We start from the raw sequence: 22179 nt of genomic DNA on the forward strand, positions 1-22179 counted from the left end.
CTTTTTACAAAATAGAATAATGTTATTGTAATGGAAATAATTTTATATTAATTCATAATTATTTTTTAATTGTTGGTTTAATTTTACAGGTTATTATTGATAAATTAACCATCAAAGGAAGTACCAAGAATAATTGTAAGAGTAGTGTAAATAATTCTAACTTTTGTCAAAAGTCTGTTATTCCAGAAAATAATTTAAAAACACAACTTATTAAGCATAACGAAGAGAAGAATTATGTTTGTACCATTTGTCAGAAGACTTTTAATCAAAGTTCTGAATTAAAATCACATTTAAACGTTCATACGAAAGAGAAGAATTATATTTGTAACTTTTGTCAAAAGTCATTTAATCACAAAAGCAATTTAGAAATACATCTTAATATTCATACAAAAGAGAAGAATTATATTTGTAACTTTTGTCAAAAGTCATTTAATCGCAAAGACAGTTTAAAAATTCATCTTAATATTCATTCAAAAGAGAAGAATTATACTTGTAACTTATGTCAAAAGTCATTTAATCATAAAAGCAGTTTAAAATTACATCTTAATATTCATACAAAAGAGAATAATTATATTTGTAACTTATGTCAAAAGTCATTTAATCACAAAACCAGTTTAAAATTACATCTTAATATTCATACAAAAGAGAATAATTATATTTGTAACTTATGTCAAAAGTCATTTAATCACAAAACCAGTTTAAAAATACATCTTAATATTCATACAAAAGAGAAGAATTATATTTGTAACTTTTGTCAAAAGTCATTTTATTCCAAAAGCAATTTAAAAAAACATCTTAATATTCATACAAAAGAGAAGAATTATATTTGTAACTTTTGTCAAAAGTCATTTAATCACAAAGACACTTTAAAAATACATCTTAATATTCATACAAAAGAGAAGAATTATATTTGTAACTTTTGTCAAAAGTCATTTAATTCCAAAAGCAATTTAAAAAAACATCTTAATATTCATACAAAAGAGAAGAATTATACTTGTAACTTATGTCAAAAGTCATTTAATCATAAAAGCAGTTTAAAATTACATCTTAATATTCATACAAAAGAGAATAATTATATTTGTAACTTATGTCAAAAGTCATTTAATCACAAAACCAGTTTAAAAATACATCTTAATATTCATACAAAAGAGAAGAATTATATTTGTAACTTTTGTCAAAAGTCATTTTATTCCAAAAGCAATTTAAAAAAACATCTTAATATTCATACAAAAGAGAAGAATTATATTTGTAACTTTTGTCAAAAGTCATTTAATCACAAAGACACTTTAAAAATACATCTTAATATTCATACAAAAGAGAAAAATTAGTTTTGTAACTTCTGCGAAAAGGATTTTTATTGCCTTTCTAGTTTAAAGCGACATCTTAATATTCATAACTAATTTCAACTATTTCTTATGATGTTATTTGTACTTACATACATGGTCTCAGACTCACTACAGACGTTGAGATGTTTGTTGTCATTGATTGATGGGCACATATGACATCGCCTGTGTTTTTTCTGTAGCAATTCAGGTTCGATTTTTCCTTTTTTAATTTTTAATACATTTCTAATATTAAAGTCAGCGATGTTGGAAGTCTGGATTCTTCAAGTCGTCGTCTCATCTGAGTTAAGGCAAATGATTTCCTTAAATATGTGTCCATATTTTCAGGGCTTTTTTTTCATGAACATTTAAAAGGTGCATAGATCCTGAAAACTGATAAGCATCTTGTCTACAATTAGATACTTGGAGGGAGAATAATTGAACTGGCAGTTGAGAGGAACATTTTAAATAATTTGAAAATATGAGCAGTTTTGTCATCATCTCGTGTACTGGAGTGTACTTTAGTGCCGTTAAAACTAACAGAAATACAAACCGCTGAAGGGACATGGTTTCCCTGATTATAACACTTCCAGTTCCATCACTTTCGGCAGATTCCTCACATCTTCTTTACTAGAATTAAATATACCAAATAAATACAGTAGTCCATTAAAGCTTTTAATTCAATATTATCAGTGTGATTAACAAAGGAAGTTGCGGAGCAGTAGTTTTAGTGATAATTTAGTAATTTTATGTTCTAATTAAAACGGTAATTCCCAATAATAAATTGAATTAATAGTGATTCAAGTTTTTAGCAGTTTCTTTTATTTGAGAAAGATGAGTCCTAATAACATTAGTTCAGTACTCCATTTATAACAATTTTTTTCATAGACAGATTTTCGTCTAATTTCCTCTTCATCAATTCATCGGATACACTCATCGCGTTTTTGTTTTTAATTTCACATACATTGTCAGGACTTTCTATGTCACATTCACTATCGCTATCATATTCACTAAATATAGATTCACGGTCCTACAGATCATCAGTTCATTAAGATATCTTCAATTTCATTTTCATTCAAGCTTTTACTACATTCACAAGAGGTACTTATACTCAGTAAACTCATAATTTGTTAAAAATGTAAAAAATACAATGACGATTTTATTACCAAAAAAAAAGTAACATTGCTACTATCATCGGTTTGTTTGTCAACTCTCGTAAAAAATAAACTAATAAGTTTTCATTGTACATGGCACTATAGCTGGCCTTGAAACACCCTTGAATAGAGTGGACAATGAAATCAGGGAAGTAGCAACTGTCATTGCAACATAGCCAACAAAAATATACCTCTCGGGTTAAAAATGACTAGATGACAGCAATGAGTTAAATGTGTATAAATTTGCAATTATTTTGAATTTATGCTTGTAAATTTACCAAATTATTTTTCAAAACATATACTATCAGTAAATGTAAAAAAAATTACATTTTTTTAACACCTAAAAAAATAAGAATCTTTAAGATTAGACCGTACTTTGTTGCTACTGGTATATCCCGATACATCTATTTAGGAAATATATTTCAGCCACTACATTTAGCATTTCTATTTGAATCTTGCCCGATCTTTTGTAAAGACAAAAAAATCTCTTCTTTACTATTTATTTTTTCCACACAGCATCTTCCCTTTCTAACCCACCCTGATATATTTCCCAATTTGTTTATTGATGTGCTCTTCTCTTCTTTGTATTCTCTACAAGTTTTATAAGATTTTAAATGTTACTGAAAGGAGAGACATTCCACTGTAAATTTTGTCTCCCCTTTTGTGTCAAGGATGAATTGGGGCAGAGTGGCCATTCTGGCAGGATTTTTTTTGTCTTCCAAATATTTTCTGTAATAGATCAATGATTAATTAGCTAATAATCATAATTTTAAAAATTACAAAGTTATTGGGTCCTCACCCCGATGCTTTATTATTTTTTAGAGATCAGATTATTCTTTATTTCTTGTTTATTCAGGGGACTTGAGTTTTCTAGTTTAGTTACTGGTTACAAACAGTTGAGCTTTTTTCTGGATTTTTTAGCAATTCAACAGTTTTTCAAAATTATTGACTAAAATTTTACTATCGCAAAATAATATTTTTTATTTAATTTTATATGTATTCAATTTTTTATAAAATAAATTTCTTTATGAAATAGAGTATTTTATTGTAATAAAAAAATTAGTTTATTATATTTCAGTTTTAGAAATGTTTATAATATATAAATTGCGATTATTATGTGATGTTAAGAAATAATATTTTGTTCATAAATTAAAAGATTTCAGAATTATATAGTCTGATTTTACAATATGTATGTGAAATGAAAACTTAATCTTCCACTTAAATATTTAAGTGGATTAAACTATATTTATAAACTCTTATTATTTAAAAATTATGTTTTTGATTAATTTTCATATGTACATTCGAAGTTATTTATTTTTTTAATCAAATAAAGTTCTACAAAAAACAGATTGCTTTTTTATTTAAAATGTACATGATTCCTTTTCGTAAGAACAGTTTGTTGTATTATATTATGACCAGATGCATTTATCCTGTACCAGTTAGATAATTAAAACTAAATTAAAGCTACCCTCTTTGTCTGATCTACATTGTGAATCTGCATAGTCTTAACTTTTCCGTTTAAATTTTTTAGTGTCCCAGCCATGGGGGTTTAAATGCGGTGGCCTCACATCAAAAAGTAGATTATTTTGAGGTTGTTTCATTTATAAAAATCTCATTTTTGTACATGTAATGGTATGTCATTGTTATAATCTTAGTCATATATGGACAATGTTAAAGATAATTTTTTGCAGCATTTTTTTTTTGTTTAAATTCATTTTCTCCAGTCTATTTCTTTCCAGACCATCTTCTTTTTCTATTTTCCATCTCGTGATTGAAAATTAACTTTCTAAACAGATCTTGTTTCAAAAAAGTTTCAACAATACCTACGTCTTGGAGAACCGTTTTAATCGCTTTAGTCTAATTTATTTTGTTTTCTTTTCTGCAGAAATCTATTCTTTTTTCAGTATTCTATTATTACTTTTTAAAAAGATGAGACAAGAGAAACACATCTTTCTTTTTTCAGTGCCTAATAAAACGTTTTGTATTTTAATAGAATAATAATGAAATTACAATTGCTGGGAAATTATTAATGTTCAGTAATGAAACAAATTCATAAAATAGTAAAATATTAGCAGTTAATATAATGTACAATCAAAGATATCAAAAAAAGTGAGAATAGACTTTTTTCAAAAATGGATGTTACATACCTTTTTTCAGCCAAAGTTGTTGTACATCTCTCTCGTATTATATATATGGACAGATAGAATTTAGTGGTACATTGAAATATATTTGGATTAACAGTTTACTAGAAAGTAATTAATGTTGTCAACTGAATTGTTACCTGCCTGAGGTGGGACAGGTGAGCCTTGTTTGTTGTACCATCTAACAGATGATATCATCAAATTATTAATAAAATGACGTATTTGAATATAAAATACAAACACAACGAACTAGTACAATACAATGACTAATATACTTGACCCAGCAGTTGGCAAGGAGAAAACTTTCAGCTCTTATATTGTAATAAAATACCAATAAAGTATTTGGATTTTAAAATCTGTACAATTTAATACATCAACATAAAATATGAGAGTTAGAGTTTTGTGGTTTTTTTTACAAAACTGTTGATTTGTTAATTACATTTTTTTTCAGCAAAAGTGGCTGCTGTTATAGATCTTTCCCATATTATGATTCCAAATCTGTACACGTGAGTAATACACAGAAATACACTCAGTTGCTAATCGGTTCATTTTACAGTAGAATAATGAGATATTAACAGTTTTCTTGAAAACTATCAGTGTCCAATAATTGAAATATTAATTAAATAATACATTTATTCTTTCAAAGTGCTTGCACCATATCTGTCTACAATCATTTATTTTCTACATCTTCAATTTTGATATTTTTCTCTTTCATGTCTCTCTCTTAACTTTGTTTTCATTTTCTGTTTTTCAAAATAGTCCGCAAATTTGTTCATTGTTCTATTTTTATTCATACTTTTAATGTATCGATATAATTTACTGACTTGAAGAAAGCTTTTGTCAATGTACCTCAAAAATTGCTATGGAACTCTTTAGAAGACCAACATATGAATTGTATTTAAGTTAGGTACAACATGCCAAAAGCTGTGTAAAGATAAGAGTCAAGTATTTTAACTTTCCATTTAATTTTATTAGGATTTTTATTACTCTTCTGTTTTGTTGTAATAAAAAGTTAAAATTAATAATGAAGTATAATTAAATACAAAAAAAACAGCCCAATTAAAATGTTACACGTTTATTTGTAAATAATTTAATTTAAATAGTATAAATTATTTATTTTAGCAACTAACTACTTAGTTTTAGTCAGATATGGATGTTATAGCATATGAAAAATGCTAACCTAACCTTGATTTGAACTCAAAACCTTCTGGATGAAAGACAGACTTGTGTAATACCATGATTTCTAACTGAAACCTAATAAAAACTTAGATATATTTTCGTTATTTCTAAATAACTCAAATCATTTTTAATTTAACTTATGTAATTTTGTCATTTTCCCCATTTTCATAAAACAACATTAATCGATTTATAAAAACACTTTTAATACTAGGTTATTACAAACTACACTTTTACTGCCAAAATATATAATTTTACTTAATGTAATATTAAAAATAAAAAAATACATCAATTTTGTAAATTTATCCAAAAAGTGTATTTATTTACAGTTATAAAAAAAATTTTATACATGGTAATTAAAAAATATATATCAGTTATATTGTCTTAAATTATATTTTACATAAAAGTTCAGTTTTACAAATTTCCAAAGAATATAATCAGGGTGATATCCAACCCCCCACCCCACCATAATTATTATGGTCCTACTATTCCTGTCTGTTTTCTTTTACTTAAATTACCTTAAACTTTTTTTAATTTGTAGTAATTTTTTCCTCTTCTTTTTTTTTACACTTAACGAGCTTTCTTTAGCTTGTGGTTTTTCCCAAAGAGTTTTTTACTTAAAAGTCCCTCCTTGTGTAGAACCTCCTAGGTTCTTGTTTAAATCCTACTAGGATTTTTATAAAAGAACTCTTTGGTGTTGTCTTCTTTTTTGTTCTTTTGTGTACCCTTTTTAATTAAATTTTACTCTGTTAGATTTTCGTACAACTTTACTAGTTAAAAGTTCCTCTTCGGTTTAATAGTGTATATCGTTTAAGTCGTATTAGATTGTATATAATAGAGCTCTTCGGTGTTGTCTTTATTGTTTTTTAAAACTTAATGGATTGTTTTTGTTTTTTACTGTAAAATTTTTTCTCCTTGTGTTTAACGGTTTTATTATATAGTTATTTTTTCTCTTGTACTAGTGATATAGTGAAGCTCACTATATACATTTAGATGTGAACCTTTTTCCTTCCCTGTTTACCTTATTTAATCTCTTACTTTTCTTAATATAGTCAATAAATTATTTTTCTTCTATCTAATCTCTCTTGATAAGTTGAGCTGTTGTTGTTTATTTTATATTAAAAAATAAAATATTAGCTAAATAAAATAAATATTAACTTAAATCTTTTTATGTAAGCGTTATGATGTAGCAAAACTTAAAGTAATATACTTCTACATGAAATGCTAATAAAATTAAATTTGAAATAAATTGATCGTTGTTCAGTTATTAATTAATCATTGTTAAATATAACTGACTTTTTTTTAGTTTTACTGGCAGTAACTGCTAAGGTCATTAGCCCAATGGAAAATATAGCATATAAAAAATTTCATACCTGACTTCTTAATTTTTTTACATGATTTAGGTAGATTTCATAATAAAGTTAGTGATTCTAAAGGGTACAATGATTCAATTTCTGGAAAATTTCTACACGTCTTCGCGTTTCACGTCCCCCCAGACCCCAAAACCACCATCAGCTCTAAAGTTTATATATATATATCACTTTCAAATTGTTCCTTAAAAATAACTTGACACAAAATCTCAGTTAAGTTCATTAATGTTCAAAATCAGAAAAGGGGGTTCATTTTCGAAATAACAAAATATCACTATAACTTAATTATTAAGAAAAATATAGAATTCATTTATAGTTGTTACTACTCTATGGATAAGGGCCTAAAACTTATATAAGTAAAGTTTTTTGATTTCGCCAACCATTGGCCCAGGGTGTGTAAAAATGTAGTTTTGAAGATAAAAATTTATACCCTTCCTAGGCACAGTCGGCAATCGACTGTCCCTAGGCACAGTAGGCAATCTGTTTAAATTAGTGCTCTAAACATTACCTAAAACTTCTGTTCTTTAAGAATTTTTGATATGACCTACCCTTACGACAAGGGATGACCAAAATGCTCCTGAAGTTGTAAAAAGATGGGGCATGGTATATGCTAAACATGTGAAACTCTTTTCACATGCAACTATCGTCATATTGAGTAAATTTGAAGTTTTTCTTAACTTTAAGGTGGAAATCTTTTTTTAACACTGATGAAATCTACCTCTGCCTTACAGCATGCGGAAGGGATTTTATTTTATCCAAATGTTTATTTAATCCCTGGTTCAGATGTTTATTTAAACATTATAAATTGTCTAATATTTTACATTATTCATGCATGTGAAACACCACTGTATATGTTAAACATGTGAGGTGTTTACATGTGCAGTATTCATTCAACCCAGATGTAAGGTTTTTTGAAAACATTTTTTTTTTCAGATGGCTTAGGATTTTTTTAAAAGTATTCAGGTTGTTAGGTGGATTTCCCCCAATCAGCATATTACACAATCTCCTACTGGACATGGTGCTTCACAAAATTGGTTAACAGATTTTGTTATTACTTCAACTTGTTTCTGGAGTGTAGGGCCATTGATGATGTGTTTTATAGTTTGCTCCAGGTACAAAGCTGAACATACTAAAGCAGTAAAAAGCTTGCGAGAATCAATTTTGTTTTTGATCTGCAACTAAATTGGAAGACCAAAAGGTAGTGGAACATAGTTGCTGGCTTCCTTAGATTCTTAGCCCTGCGGAGGATGGCTGAGGGTGTCTGATGCTATTATAGAATAGCAACCTGTGTAGCTAGGGGCCTGCCTGGGTGCTTACTACCTACCAAGGTAGGTGTTTTGGCATGACGTCCCAGTAAGCTTAGATATTTGCTGTTAGGATGAGAATGGATCTTTGGATAAATGTGTGATGAAGCTGCAATATGGGAGGGTGTAGGCATTACCCTGCTTCTGAAAGCAGACCAGAGCAGAGAAAAATAGGGTAAGTTTTCATTAGAAGCTTATTAAATTTGTGAATCTGTTTCTTGTTTTTTGAGTAAACAAGAAGACTTTGAGTAAATTGAATTGCAAGACAGAATTATTTTTGCGATCAACATTTTGTTTTATAACACAAAACGTAATTGGTGTGAGAGTAGTATTTATGGTGTCTAAAGACTCAACCAAGTAATGATCTGAGTGCACATTCTAATTGAAGTTAGATAAGGGAAGAATTTTTGTGTGAAACCTTCAGTGTTAGAGGAAGGCATGGGGATCACACTTCTGCAAATCGATTTATTTGTTTGAGAGTTCTAAGTTATGGTAGGTGGATCATGGTTTGAAGAAAGCAATGGTAAGTTGTGTAAATACAATGATGGAAGTGTCTGCAGAGGCATTTGCGTTGTTGGCTTCCTGACAGAGGCCAGACTGATGACTGTGAAGTGTTAGCTGTTTAAGAGGGTCTAAAAGATGACCTCTGGTGAAATGGTAAAACCCATAAGGACTAGGAACGGAGGGGGATATGTGGGGAGGGACTGGGATTATCACAAGGCGGAGGGGGTCTTCCCCTATGGGGGTCAGGATGTGGTAAAGAGCTTGAGCTGTACTGCAAACCGCTTAAAAAATAAATAAATGTCACAAATGACTGACAAATTACACTGCACAACATTGAAATAAATATAGTAAACAGAGAACTAACACTTCTGTTAGCCATTAAGTTAAAATAAAATTAATCAAGTACAATTAATTTGGTTTAATAATTAATTTTATTTCATTTCTAATTTTTACATTTTTCATATGTAAAAAAAAAAAAAACTAGTAAAATAACTTTGGTGTAAAAATAATAGAAACACTTTTTTTGGAAATACAGTACTATGCTGTACATTTCTATAAATGTAAATAATATTCTGCCACGGCCAGGTCATCTGCAAAACCTACAGCCGTGACCCCTTCCGGATACCCGATTCTCAACACAACATCATATGCGACGTTCCGTAGCAGAAGACCGAGAACCGAGCCCTGTGCGACACATCACCCTCCAACTCATGGGTAATTTGCATTACTTCAGAGTTGGCGGCTGCATACCTACAGGACAGGTACAGATTTATGATCCGCTGGAGTACGCACTTTAACCACGTCTCCCCACTTCATCATGAGTCACTCGCCAGGGCAGGCAAGCGTTTTCAACAACCGGAATCATCCTGATACGCCAGGATCCAGCAGCAGCCTCATCGACCAGCTTCGTTACTCGGTTGAGAGAATGCACTGTGAACATACCTTTGCGAAAACCATACTACCTACCCTAGCATGCAACTCGGTCGTCAATCTACCCACAAGAAGGCGCTCGAATAGCTTATCAAGTATACTCGGTAGGCACAAAGGACGGTAGCCAGTGACATTAACTTCCTGATTCCTACCCTTTTCCAATAGCACCAACCAAGCAACTTTCCAAGCATCTGGCACAAAGTCATGTGTAAGCAGTAGTTAGCAGCATCTTGTAGCTTTTGCGGGACTACATTGACCAGGTCCTGCACTGCATCACTCGGTACTTCTAGATGGACTAAATGGTGATGCCTTCTAGTCCAGGACTCTTCCTGTGCCTAACCCGCATGGCGGCAGCTGTTACTTCATCCCGGTTAAAGAGAGGCACTGAACCTTCCAGAGCGATTTCCTGCCAAGGCACTCAACAGCCTTTGGGAATAGTTTTTCCAAACAATCCACCAGACTCATGGCAGAACGAGGAGGGAACGACCAAACTTCTTCATTACTATTTTGTAGCTGCTCCCCCACATGTCAACATCAACCTCACAGTGCTGGTCAGCCCACATAGCTCTCTTAGCCCGATTAATATCTGCCCTACACAGACGCCTGGCTTCATTACGTATCCCTCTAGCATGAAAGATGCCTGGGTGGACACCACGTCTTAACAACCTCTGCAGTCGCCTTGTGCTCTGAGGCACTCACTATGTAGCTTCGCACCTACTGCACTATTTAAGTTACCTCCTCTGGCATAGTAGCATTCCTTAGCCCGTCATATGAAAAATAACTGGGATTTGAATTCAGAATCTTCCATATGAAAAGAAGAGATTTTTCTTACTGTTCTTTCTCAAATTGATAACTAAAAGAAAAGAATCAGAGTAAGAGAAAAAACGTTCAGTGAACACATGAAACAGAGAATATTATTTTTCTTAATTTTAAAACAATGACTTTATTAAAGGATTCTATTTTAAATATTTTATTAAAAATTAATCCAAAGATGAAAAAATGAAATCATTAAACTTCCCAAGAATTTTTTTTTATATTTTATAATTATATTATTGTAACCTCAAACAGTCGGACATTAATTAACTCTTGGAATACTTTGTTTTTATCAAATAAACTCATCAGCGGTTACGGTAAAACTTAATTTACGGTTAAATATTTATTAACAACATGAATAATGTACATAAAAAAACCCGTTGCCCATTATTTAAAGTAAACACATATATATATTGTTGTAGTTAGTGTTAATTTTTATAAATATTAGTGTAGCTGACATGTAAATGTTAGTAGTTTTTTTTTATACAAGAAAAAATGTACAATTTCATTATAGACATATTTGCTGACGTAATCAAAACAGAGTGACATGACAAACAAAGTTTTATTTCTAAAAAACCAAGTAGGATTCTTTAAAAATAATATTTTATTTGTTTGTAATGACACACCACCACTGGTTAAATAATGAATAGGCAAATATGATGATATGGAATATCAAATGTTTGGTTTCTTTCTGGATGACCTTGTAATTGTAATAACTACATGCTCAGCGGGCATCAAGTTAAAACCCATGAAATACCTTGGAGAAGACAGATTCAAAGATAAAGGTACAGAATGATGGTGTAATGAATGACTAAAAGAAACCAGAAAAGATAAACAAAATCTATGTAAAAGGGTTCTTCAAAGTCCCTAGTTCAAAGATTATTATTTACAAATCCATCCCTAATCCAATCAGGACTTAAATGGCAGCCGATTACTGGGAATATTAATAAAATCCAATGTAATTATTTACATTTTAAATTTTCCCAGCTCAGAGATTTAGCTTGGTCCATTACAAATAACAATGTAGGTAACTCTCCTCATACTTAGATTTTTTAATCAAAACCCAACAATCATCCAAATGTTCCGACAATTAACCTTTTAAACCATTTTTGCCACTTACATTCTACCGACCTTTTTCAAAATTCAAGATTTTTAAGAATAAATCCTTGTAAGAGAAGAATGAAATAAATATTTGTTAACATTTGCTGTTGAGCTTCTCTCCTTCAAGACATTTACAAACATTCATCCACCTCATTTATACATTATCATGAACAAACAAATTATAGATATCTACTTGCATTAAAAAAGTGTATATCAGTTGATATTTATTTTGAACATATTCTAAAATATGTTTATACCGATTTAAAAAATAAACCGCTTAATAATGTCATCTGACACCAGTGTGAAACAGCTGCAAGGTAAACTATTTCCTTACTCAGTTCCTGTTTGGTCATCTTTGCTTCAGGTTGTATCTGCTCACAAGGGCAGCAAGTAAGATTTGTGTTTCTATTGTGACACCCTTGATGATGTTGAGCATGTGAGCACACATTTCAGAAACGGTCTACCTGAGACTGTTCAAGACTACATTTCATTTGCATTCATATATATACTCTGAAGTAATACCTTACGATGGTTCCGGAGGATAAAATGAAAAAGAGTAAGGAGAGGCCTGACGGGGATGTATGAGTTCTACCGGTACCCGTGGGTTCCACTGTGTTCCTTGCCGACCACTTTCTGACAGGTCCGGTCTTCAAGAGTTATTTGTGGGGGAGGGAGTTTAGATGATAAGAGCCTACACAAAAAAAAAACGACAACTAAATTCTTATAATATGTCTGAAGTACGTTTTTTTATAGAAAAAAAGATAATATGTTTGGTTCGGTTTTGTTACGAAACTATGAGTTTTTAAATTAATATCATCTTCGACAGTCATGGAAAAAAGCTATAATACAAACAATTAATAACATGTTCAACTACTACATTTTTGGATTACTTTTATATATAACGAAAACATTATTATTATCTTTTCATCTGAGAGATATTTCACATCCGTAACTCCAGTACGAGAGGCCATTGAGGCATACCTCATTTAGTGATGTGGTACATTTAACACAGTCTGTACAATCCTACACTTCTCCAGAATTACCGATCTTTTGAAATTTTAAGTTTAGGATCCAGGGAATGACTTTACTGAGTTCAGTCTGTAAATTTCCTTATACCCTATTGCCAGAGGGTTGTACTTCGTTATTTTATCTGCTCAGCCTTATTAATATTGTGATCAGATAAATGAGTGACATCAATGAGAAGAGCAGTCTTTTCTTTAATGTTGGGGAGAACCATGTCTGGCCTATTCACAGCAATAATTTTAGCAGTATTTACCGAGAGATTTAACACAGTCTATAGTGCTCATTTTCCAGCAAAGGCCTTATATTCATAAAAAGGACACTGCTCCCTGTCATCTACGAGTCTAATTTCAACGCCAACGCCTGATGAACAGTGTTTAATGTAAGATCGTGGTGATGCAGATTTCCTTGTCAGCCAGACTGGCGCACTCAGTTATCAAATGATCAATTGTCTCCGATAATTGGTGACACATCCGGCACTCATCACTGATGTCCTGATTTTCTATGAACTTCTTGTAATTGTTCGTCGCAACGACTTTATCCTGGATTGAATGTACAAAACCTTCAGTTTCTCTAAATAGAAATCCGTCCCTCAGACAACGCGTAAATGCGTCCTTATCAGCATTTTCGAGGGAAAGGACAAATCTACCGTGGAGTGCTTTAGATTTCCATGCGTGGATCCTATCCCTAGTTGTAATGATACTGGAGTAGAAATTGTCACCATTCAGATTTAGAGGGGAGTAACCCTTGTCAGATGCAACTACAGCTTTGTACAATGATGATGTTTCAGATCTGGAGAGAAAATGTCACTTCATTGAAGCAATGTGTCTGTTACAAAGTGATTTTAGGTCGAGGCGGCCTCTATCATCTTCTTTAAGAGATATACAGAGATTTCACTTCGGATTTTGGGTGATGCATTCTGTATTTTGTCATCGTTGTGCGTACAAATATGTTTAGGTTTTCAAGATGTCTGGGATCAATAAACAACTCCAAACAAGTATATGAAAACTTTATTATTATTATTAAATGTCGGCTTAATATATATTTTTTTTAAATAAATTACAATCGGTTCTAAGAATTTTATGAAAATTTCTTTACATTTTTTATTTTTACATTAAACCACTTAACTTTTCCGTGAATGAGAAATTATTTAATAAGTATAATGTGCAATATTATACGTATGTATATATATTTTTTTTTCCAAGATTATATCGAGATATCGTAGGTATTAAAATATACATTTGCATGTGTTGGCATCACTGATAAAATTGTGGGAAAGCTTTGTTAGGAAGATATGTTGTAGATGCTCTAATTTTATTATTGTGTACTTGTTGGTGTTTACTTTGTTTATCTGACTGAGTAAGTAATGTTATGCTATTCTAATATAAATGAATAGAATTTAAGTTTGAGTTTTTTATATTGATAATTGGTAGCGTGAGCTTTAACCAGTCATGTAAATTCAATTTAGTTCGTTGTAAAATCGTTTTCCTCAAAAGGAAAGTTCAGCAACTTGTATAATCACATTTAAAGTGTGAGACTGTAAATTTCATTTACCCCATGAAAACACAAACTGAACTTCAATTTCACAGTCCTTCAGAAATGATTACACATATATCATATTTTAATGCCCCAATCTTTAATGCTGTTCTTGTTACAAACCAGTTTTATCCGAGACGCCACTAGCCTTCTCAGTAGAATAGGGAAGTAACCATTACAGTTAAGTTTATCTATTGTGCCAACTTCCTCGAACTTGGCAGGATGAGTTGCCAGATTTGTTTTACTCCCAACCTTACTTCTAAGGCAATGATGCAACTAGCTACCGTTAAGAAATTTCTGTCTAAAGAAAGAATAGATTTTTAGTACATAATTATTAATAGTACTTGAACATTAATTCTTCCTATTGTTTATTAACTTTTAATTTTTATTAGGTAACTTGTAGTTAGAAGTGATTATACATTGATTGAATAAATCCATGATCACTAAATGTGAGTGCTATCATATCCTTATTGATGCTAGGAGACTTGAGGGGTTGGTCACCTCACTTTAATTAAAGTAATTATAATGTATTATTAAATTTAAAATTTACTATAAAATATATATATATATACACACACACACATATAATTTGAAATGTATGGCATGATGTAGAACAAAGATGTGTGTAAACAAAGATTTACAAACCAATATTATGAACCTATTTTACGGACATATAATAAAAAGAACTTCAGTGAACCTGTGCTTATTGACGTTTATATATTTAAACCAGCTTGCATTGTTTTTTGAATTCTGCCTTATCATTAATGCTAAGTTAGTATTTTTCCCTTTTTTTGGTAACCTTTATTATTGTGGGCATGTTGAAAAAAATAAGTATTCTAAAATGGGGCGTACAAATTAGAAAAAGTTTTTAGATAACAAGAGTGTGGGCTGGTGGTTCAGCTTATAATGGGATTTATTAATATCTTTTTAGTGGGGGGTTCCTCCATTAAATCCAAAATGGCAGCTTCCAACTCGTGATGTTTTGTAGTAAACTGTAATTAAACATATTTATTAAATAAGTAACTTATTTGTATATTTTTAGTCACAGCAGCCAAGTGTTATAGTGAGTGTTCAAATCTTATAACTGGGAGATCTTTATTTCTAGTTCTTAAATAAGAAATAGCAAGGTGATCTCTGAACAGGATGCAGATAAATAATTTTTGTTTTAATTTAATTTATTTAAAAATTTATCTTCAGAGTAATTATTTATTATTGCCAACATAAATGCATCAATATCAAATATAACCTCATTCAAGCTACTATAAAATATAAAGAACTATCGTTAGGTAATTATAAGAAAGCTGTTTATGAGAGGTGTTTGGAGGAATCTATTTAGTAATGTTAATTGTGTTGGGATCCATACCAAATTCTTCTAGCATATTAAATAAGGAAGTGCTATTGATTGAGTTGTATGCCTTTTTGAAATCTACGAAGACATTTGCTTAGTTTTTATGCCTTGTCATTTTTCTCCTTATTATTGTTTTAAGGTTTGAGATTTGTTCTGTACATGATCTTACTTTTCTGAATCCTTCTCTGTATTCTCCTAGTTGTTAGTATTTGATTAATTCAGCAATATTTTGAAAGGTAAATATTTTTGTTTGTCAGAGGTAAGAAGGAAATACTTTTGTCTTTATTTAGTTGTGTTTCATCTGCTTATTTGTATAGTCGATGTATTAATGCATTTTTTCAATCTTGAGGGTTTTTTCAGATTTCCATATCTCTTCTAGCAAGTTCTCAGATTTTTCTTGCTTGTTTTCATGATTGTTTCTGTAATTTGCTGCAGTAAAATTATTCCTTGCTACTTTGTTATTTAATTTCTAGCTGATTTTGTGTGTTTTGATTTAATTATTTTGTTTGGAATTTTCAGTTCAAGTTGCTAGATTTTGGAATTGAATTGTTACCTTGGCTTCGTTGTAGTTTAATAATCTTTCAAAGTACTTGCTGGAATTTTGCAATTGCCTTTGCTGTTGTGGCCTATTTTTCTTTTTTTACCCTAAATCAAAGACTGTACAATTGCTATTTGGTAAGTACGTTAAATTTTGGTAAATATGTTAAATTTTAAATTGTATTTATTTATTTAATTGATATAGACAGGCAGGAAACCCGTGAATACAAAATAATATTAAAAAAACCAACCTAATTTCATAAAAAAATTATAATTCATAAGTTAGAATAGCTCTTGATAAGGTTAAGGTATTAAGTGTACTTTACATACTATAGATGGCATAGTAATAGATAATCTATGTGAGTTGATTGAACAATGAACATTTTGAAAATTATACCAATCAATGTAGTTAATATGAAAGTTAAAAAACCAATAAATTAGGTTAGTCAAAATAATTACTAAAAATTTTAGTAGCAAATATTTAATCTGTCCTGATCAGAAATTACTTAATTCTTGGTATTTTTAACAAATTAAAAATATGAATAAAATTATGATTGGTAATGTGCATAGAATCACTGATTTTATATGCAGCACATGTAAAAAAAATTCTATGTGGTATTTCAGGTAATTTTAATTGCAAGTCAGCAAAAGGTCACCATACAACAGAGTTTATTAATTTTAATTTAGTACTTCATAAATGCATGACCTAAAATTTTAATTAAAATTTGTAGAGAATCTCTTAATAAAATTTATCATTTTTAGTGACTTACAGTATTACCAGTTTATTCATTGAAGGATAACTTGCTACCAAAACATACAGCTAAGTCTTTAATAGAAGATACCTTTTGTATTGCAGTATTATTTTATATTATTCAGCTGCACAATTATATCAACATTTTCAAACCTTCCAAATTGAATATGAAATTAATTTTTTTAAAGTTAGCAGAAATACTATTTTTGCTCACAATTCAAGTTGATTGTAAGTAATTGAATATCAAGTAGATTTGTAATCGGCTTAAACAATTTCATATATCATCTGCAAAAAATTAAAAAAATGACAATAGCCTATGAATAAACAGTAATTTATAAATACAATGAAAATTTGGGAACCCAAATGCATGCCTTGTCTTAATCCATATCTAACATACATAGGCTTAGAGATAAAATTATCAATTTTAACATAAGGAATTCTGTTTGTACGAAATGGATGGATCCAAGACAACAGTTTATTATAAAATTCACACGCAGCAGGTTTTTTAATAAGTAATTTGATATTAACTACACCAATGGCACAACAAAAATCAGTACAAAATGATTGAAGATATGAAAGAACGATTGAAGAGCTAAGTTAAAAACTATACAAAAAGACAGAGCGTTTCTTCACTAAAAGAGGATGATTATATTCTGGGCCTACAAAAGAGTTATCATTAACTCAAATGGCCTTTTCAGTATCATTCTCAGTTAAAACAATGCAGGAATCGTTACAGTTAAATGTAATTTTAGTTAAGGAAAAATCGTTAATATAGACACTTTCACATTTTTAAGCGAAAAGGTTATATAATATTGGCGCCCTTATTAGCATACTCACTTCAAAAAGCGTACAAGATGGATAAGATCTGCTGTTGTCATTTTTATTAGCAAATTTAAAAAAAATCTTTGACTAACAGTATTGCATACAATTTCTTTCTAAATAATTCTTAATAATAAATAGATTACGTTTTTGAAGCTTATGGAATTTTTTGTTATTAATAATTGCGATAATAATTTCACTAGAGAACTGCTTGTAGTTTTGGTAGATGACTTTCAACAATATTACTGTATTATAATTATAATAATTTAACTGTGGCTGTGCTGTTTGTTTATGGTAAGTGAATTACATATACAATTTATTTTACTTTTATAAATTGTACAATAAATCATAAACATATTTACTCTGTAGCATTTATTTATTACAGAAAATAAATTTCGTACACCTGGAAGAGAAGGCTTGAGATTATGAATAGTGACAGTCAGAAAAGATTTGTTATGGTTGAAGAGACCATCTCAGTTAAATCTGAAAATTTAATTTTTCATTAAAAGTTGAAAATGAAGTGGTAAGTGGTCGATTTTGTATACAGAGGTACACCAATTATCCAGATGGACATTGCAAGGCCAAATCTGGATAATTGAAAATGGTAATTTAAAAAAGGTTGTGGTATATATTGCACATATAATTCTATATTTAATGGGTAATACAATAAGTAAAAAAAATAAAAAGTAAATGTGTTTCAGTTAAATTAAGAAGAAATTTGGAAAATGAAAATAAAATGTACGGTGTAAGAAAAAAGAGATAGTAAAATGTTGCAAAAAATACAGTATATAGACATTTGCTTTTATAATCAGTTTTACAAATGTCTGTAAAAATATATATATACATATATATATATATATGTAATTATTATGTTTTTACTAAATGAATTGCAAATAGGCAGTTAAATAACCCAGTATAATAAAGATTGATTATAGGAATTGTAAAAATTCCTATTTAAACCATATGTCACAGGAATGGTACGCCTGAGTGTACAAGACTACACATAGTTTATATGTCATAAATACCATCCTCATTTAAATGGACGATGGTGGGGTAGCTTTATTGTTCACTAGTTGGTTACTAGTTTCAAAAAGAGTAATGACAATATTAGTGGTGTACTCATGATTAGGAGTTTTTACAATTTGTGTGCCTGCACCTACATATGCTATCAAATTTTATTTATATATATCCAGTTTCTGGCTCTGAAATGTCTTAATATCAAAGTGTGCTCTTTTTATTCTAATAAAGTGAATGAAATTTAGCCTACCTTTCCAGTAAACTTTCATCATCTGCTAAATTTTTTCTGGTGTATATACATCTCTGAATTTTTTAACAAGATAGTCAATAATCGATTTTATTTTTTGGAGATTTATTAGTATTATCATCATGAGTAAAATTGAGGGAATACAATAAAAGTTTGATTCTTTGGGCTAACACTTTTCCAAATCCAAGAGTTGTAAAAAGGAGATTGTTTGTGAAATAACTTTCAGTCTGTGGCTTTCAGGTAATTCCTGATAGCATATATACAGCTACAAACAAAAGCATCTCATAATTATCAGTCTATTTCCACAGGTGAAACCTCAAAAACTGGTTTGGTAGTTATTTTTTTTTTTAATGAAACCTTTGACATAAAGATTAGTCTGCTTGACATAATGAATGTCAACTAATTTATTTGTAAAAAATAACCCGAATAATGAATATACATTGTTAGGACATATGGAATAGAGAAACAATATGATACTACCGCTTCAGCAATAAATTAAAGTAAAAATGGAACTAGACTCGCATATGTTACAGTAACCCATCAACAAACACAATTAAATGGGTCAATTTATAATTCATCAGTGGCACTTATCAGCAAAAAAGTGGATAACGAATTATTTTGTCAAGGAAATTTTTATCAGGGAAGTTATTTGATGAGTTATTTCATCAAAAACTATGAAGGGGTTAAATAATTTGTGTCTTCTTTTCTGTCTTTGATGGGTTGAAAGACCTATTTTTTTAATTTACAATGGTATATTTAAATTTGTCAGAATAAAAAAAGATATTTTATTGAATATTAATTAATTTCAACATTTTTGTAAGGTTTTTTTCATCTTATTTTTATAGAAATCTGAGATCTCATTAAATGATGACATTCCACCTCGGATTAATCTTAAAATTAATGATGTACACACTATAAAGGCAGAAGAAGAGGAGGAATTTTATCCAGGTCATGTAAGTATTTATAATTATTTGATATTGTAACATACATGATGAGGTTGGACAGAACCCTGAAAAAGAAACTAAATTATGAAATATAGGTAATAGGAACTATAGTAACTAAAGTACACACGCCTTTGACAATGAAAAATTCATAACATATTTCTTTGCAATGGCGGCAGAAATATTCAGTAATGAAGTAGAAGAATAAATCTATCTTTTCCTTAATGAATTTCTTTAATTCACAACTTCACCCATCTTGGGAGTGAAGAAATAATGAATATTTTTAATATCTCAATGTTCAAGGGAGCTAGGGCCTCGGTTAATGGCTTAAAACCTTCTCTGGGGTAACACATATGTATTCTGAAATTTGAAAGTAATCAGTCAGCTTCCTCTCACATGATGCATGATCAAACAGACAAACTATATATATATTCCCAGTTTGAATTTTCAAAATCGGATGATTGTTTTCTGATATAAGAGCACCTCCAAAAAAGTGGTCCAGGGGCATCCCGTTTGTTAATAGTTCATAGTAATGATTGGGCTAGCCTCCCATGAGGTGTTCGTATACCTCACCACTCTAGCCTCACATGCATACCCCAAGGGAAGGTCATTATTGTTAAACAGAAAGAAATTGTTCAAAATTTAATATTACTCATTATTTTTGTAATATTTTCAGTCGACTGATATGATGCATTCAGTTCAAAAAAATGAGTATATCATTTTTTTTTGAGATTGGAAACATATCTAAAAACCTTCTGAGTTATGCTGAGAAATATGGGTAAAAATTTGGTTGAAAGTGATTAAGGAGTTTTTTTGTTTATCCCAAACAAACGAAAACCCTCTGCCTCTTTATATAATAGTATAGATAGAGATAGGAAATATTATCAGCAAGTACTGCTTTGTTAAAGTGAAGCTTAATTCTAAGATTATATATTAAATTAATTTTAATTTCACCGAAAAAGATTTTTAATTTGAAAAAAATTAACAGATTGCTGGCATGCAGAAATAAGAAAATGAGTGAAAAATCTCATACACAACCCAGCAGCTGTTTTTAACATATGAATAGATGTTTTTAACATTTTTATGTATTCATTCAGAACAAATAAATTTTGCTGCTTTTGCAAAATAAATTCTAATTTTCTTATCATTAAACTTTAAAATCCAATATCTTCATTGTTTGCATACTATCTAATTCATAAATTATCTACAATGCTAACTTCACTCATCGTAAAGTTCTTGTTCAGCTATTATAATTATTATTACTTTACATCCATTCTCAACATTGAATATTTTCACGATGTATGGAAAATAGCTGAAACCAATCAAACTAGGTAAACTACCTGATGGTATAACATCATATCGGCCGCTTAGTATGAGAAGTGTGCAGCAGTAACTGTCCCGCTAGACACAATCAATGTAATATATGTCATGTTAATAGAGTCGTAAAATGGACAGTTAAGGCCTGTCACTGTAATCTGTGCAGATGGGTGGTGTCTGCATAATTAGTTCATGTTGGATTTTGGAAATGAAATCTTACTGCTGGTTCATGGCAGTTTAATAATTTTTTGAAGTACTTGGTATATTTTTGCAATTGTCTTTGTTGTTAAGGCCTAATTTTCCATTTTTATTCTCAAGCAAAGGCTGGGTAATTGTATTTGGTAAGTTTTTAAATTTTTGCAAGAGGTAAATTTTTTAATTTATTTTCTTATATTTAATTTAATAGACAGGCATGAGACCCATGAATGCAAAATCATAAGTACATAATAAAATATAAATAGTGTTTTTTTTTTTCGGAAGTGGGAAAACATGCCTAAACCAAACGCTCAGTAGCCTGTACATACTGGGTGTGAGGTTCACCGCCTACTGCAGTGGACTCGCTAAAAGCCCATTCCCTCAGGCAATGTGGTACTGGAACTGCTGTAAAGGCTCAATTTTACAGCACTACGTGCATCACAGGTACACCTCACATTCATGAAAATATTTACACACCACATTCACATGATATTTACAACTCAATATTTACTATACAAGTAGATTCTTAACTCCACACAGCTATGCTAGCCTTAGATGGCAGGAATGCATTTCATGGGAGCCATTGCTGATGGCAGTGTCGAGGCACACATGTCACCTGCCCCCAAAGACTGGTGC

General features: G+C 30.2%; 1 protein-coding gene across 1 annotated transcript in view; it reads left to right on the plus strand.

Annotated features, from left to right (window-relative positions):
• LOC142317436 (protein argonaute-2-like) overlaps positions 1–16433 on the plus strand; it is a 150429-nt gene extending 133996 nt beyond the window's left edge. Inside the window, exon 13 of the mRNA XM_075354002.1 lies at positions 16239–16433. Within this exon, the coding sequence (XP_075210117.1) occupies positions 16239–16433 (195 nt within the window). The remainder of the gene's footprint in view (positions 1–16238) is intronic.
• The last annotated feature ends 5746 nt before the right edge of the window (positions 16434–22179 follow it).

Source organism: Lycorma delicatula, chromosome 1, assembly GCF_047948215.1.
Source record: "Lycorma delicatula isolate Av1 chromosome 1, ASM4794821v1, whole genome shotgun sequence".
NCBI classification, from domain to species: domain Eukaryota; kingdom Metazoa; phylum Arthropoda; class Insecta; order Hemiptera; family Fulgoridae; genus Lycorma; species Lycorma delicatula.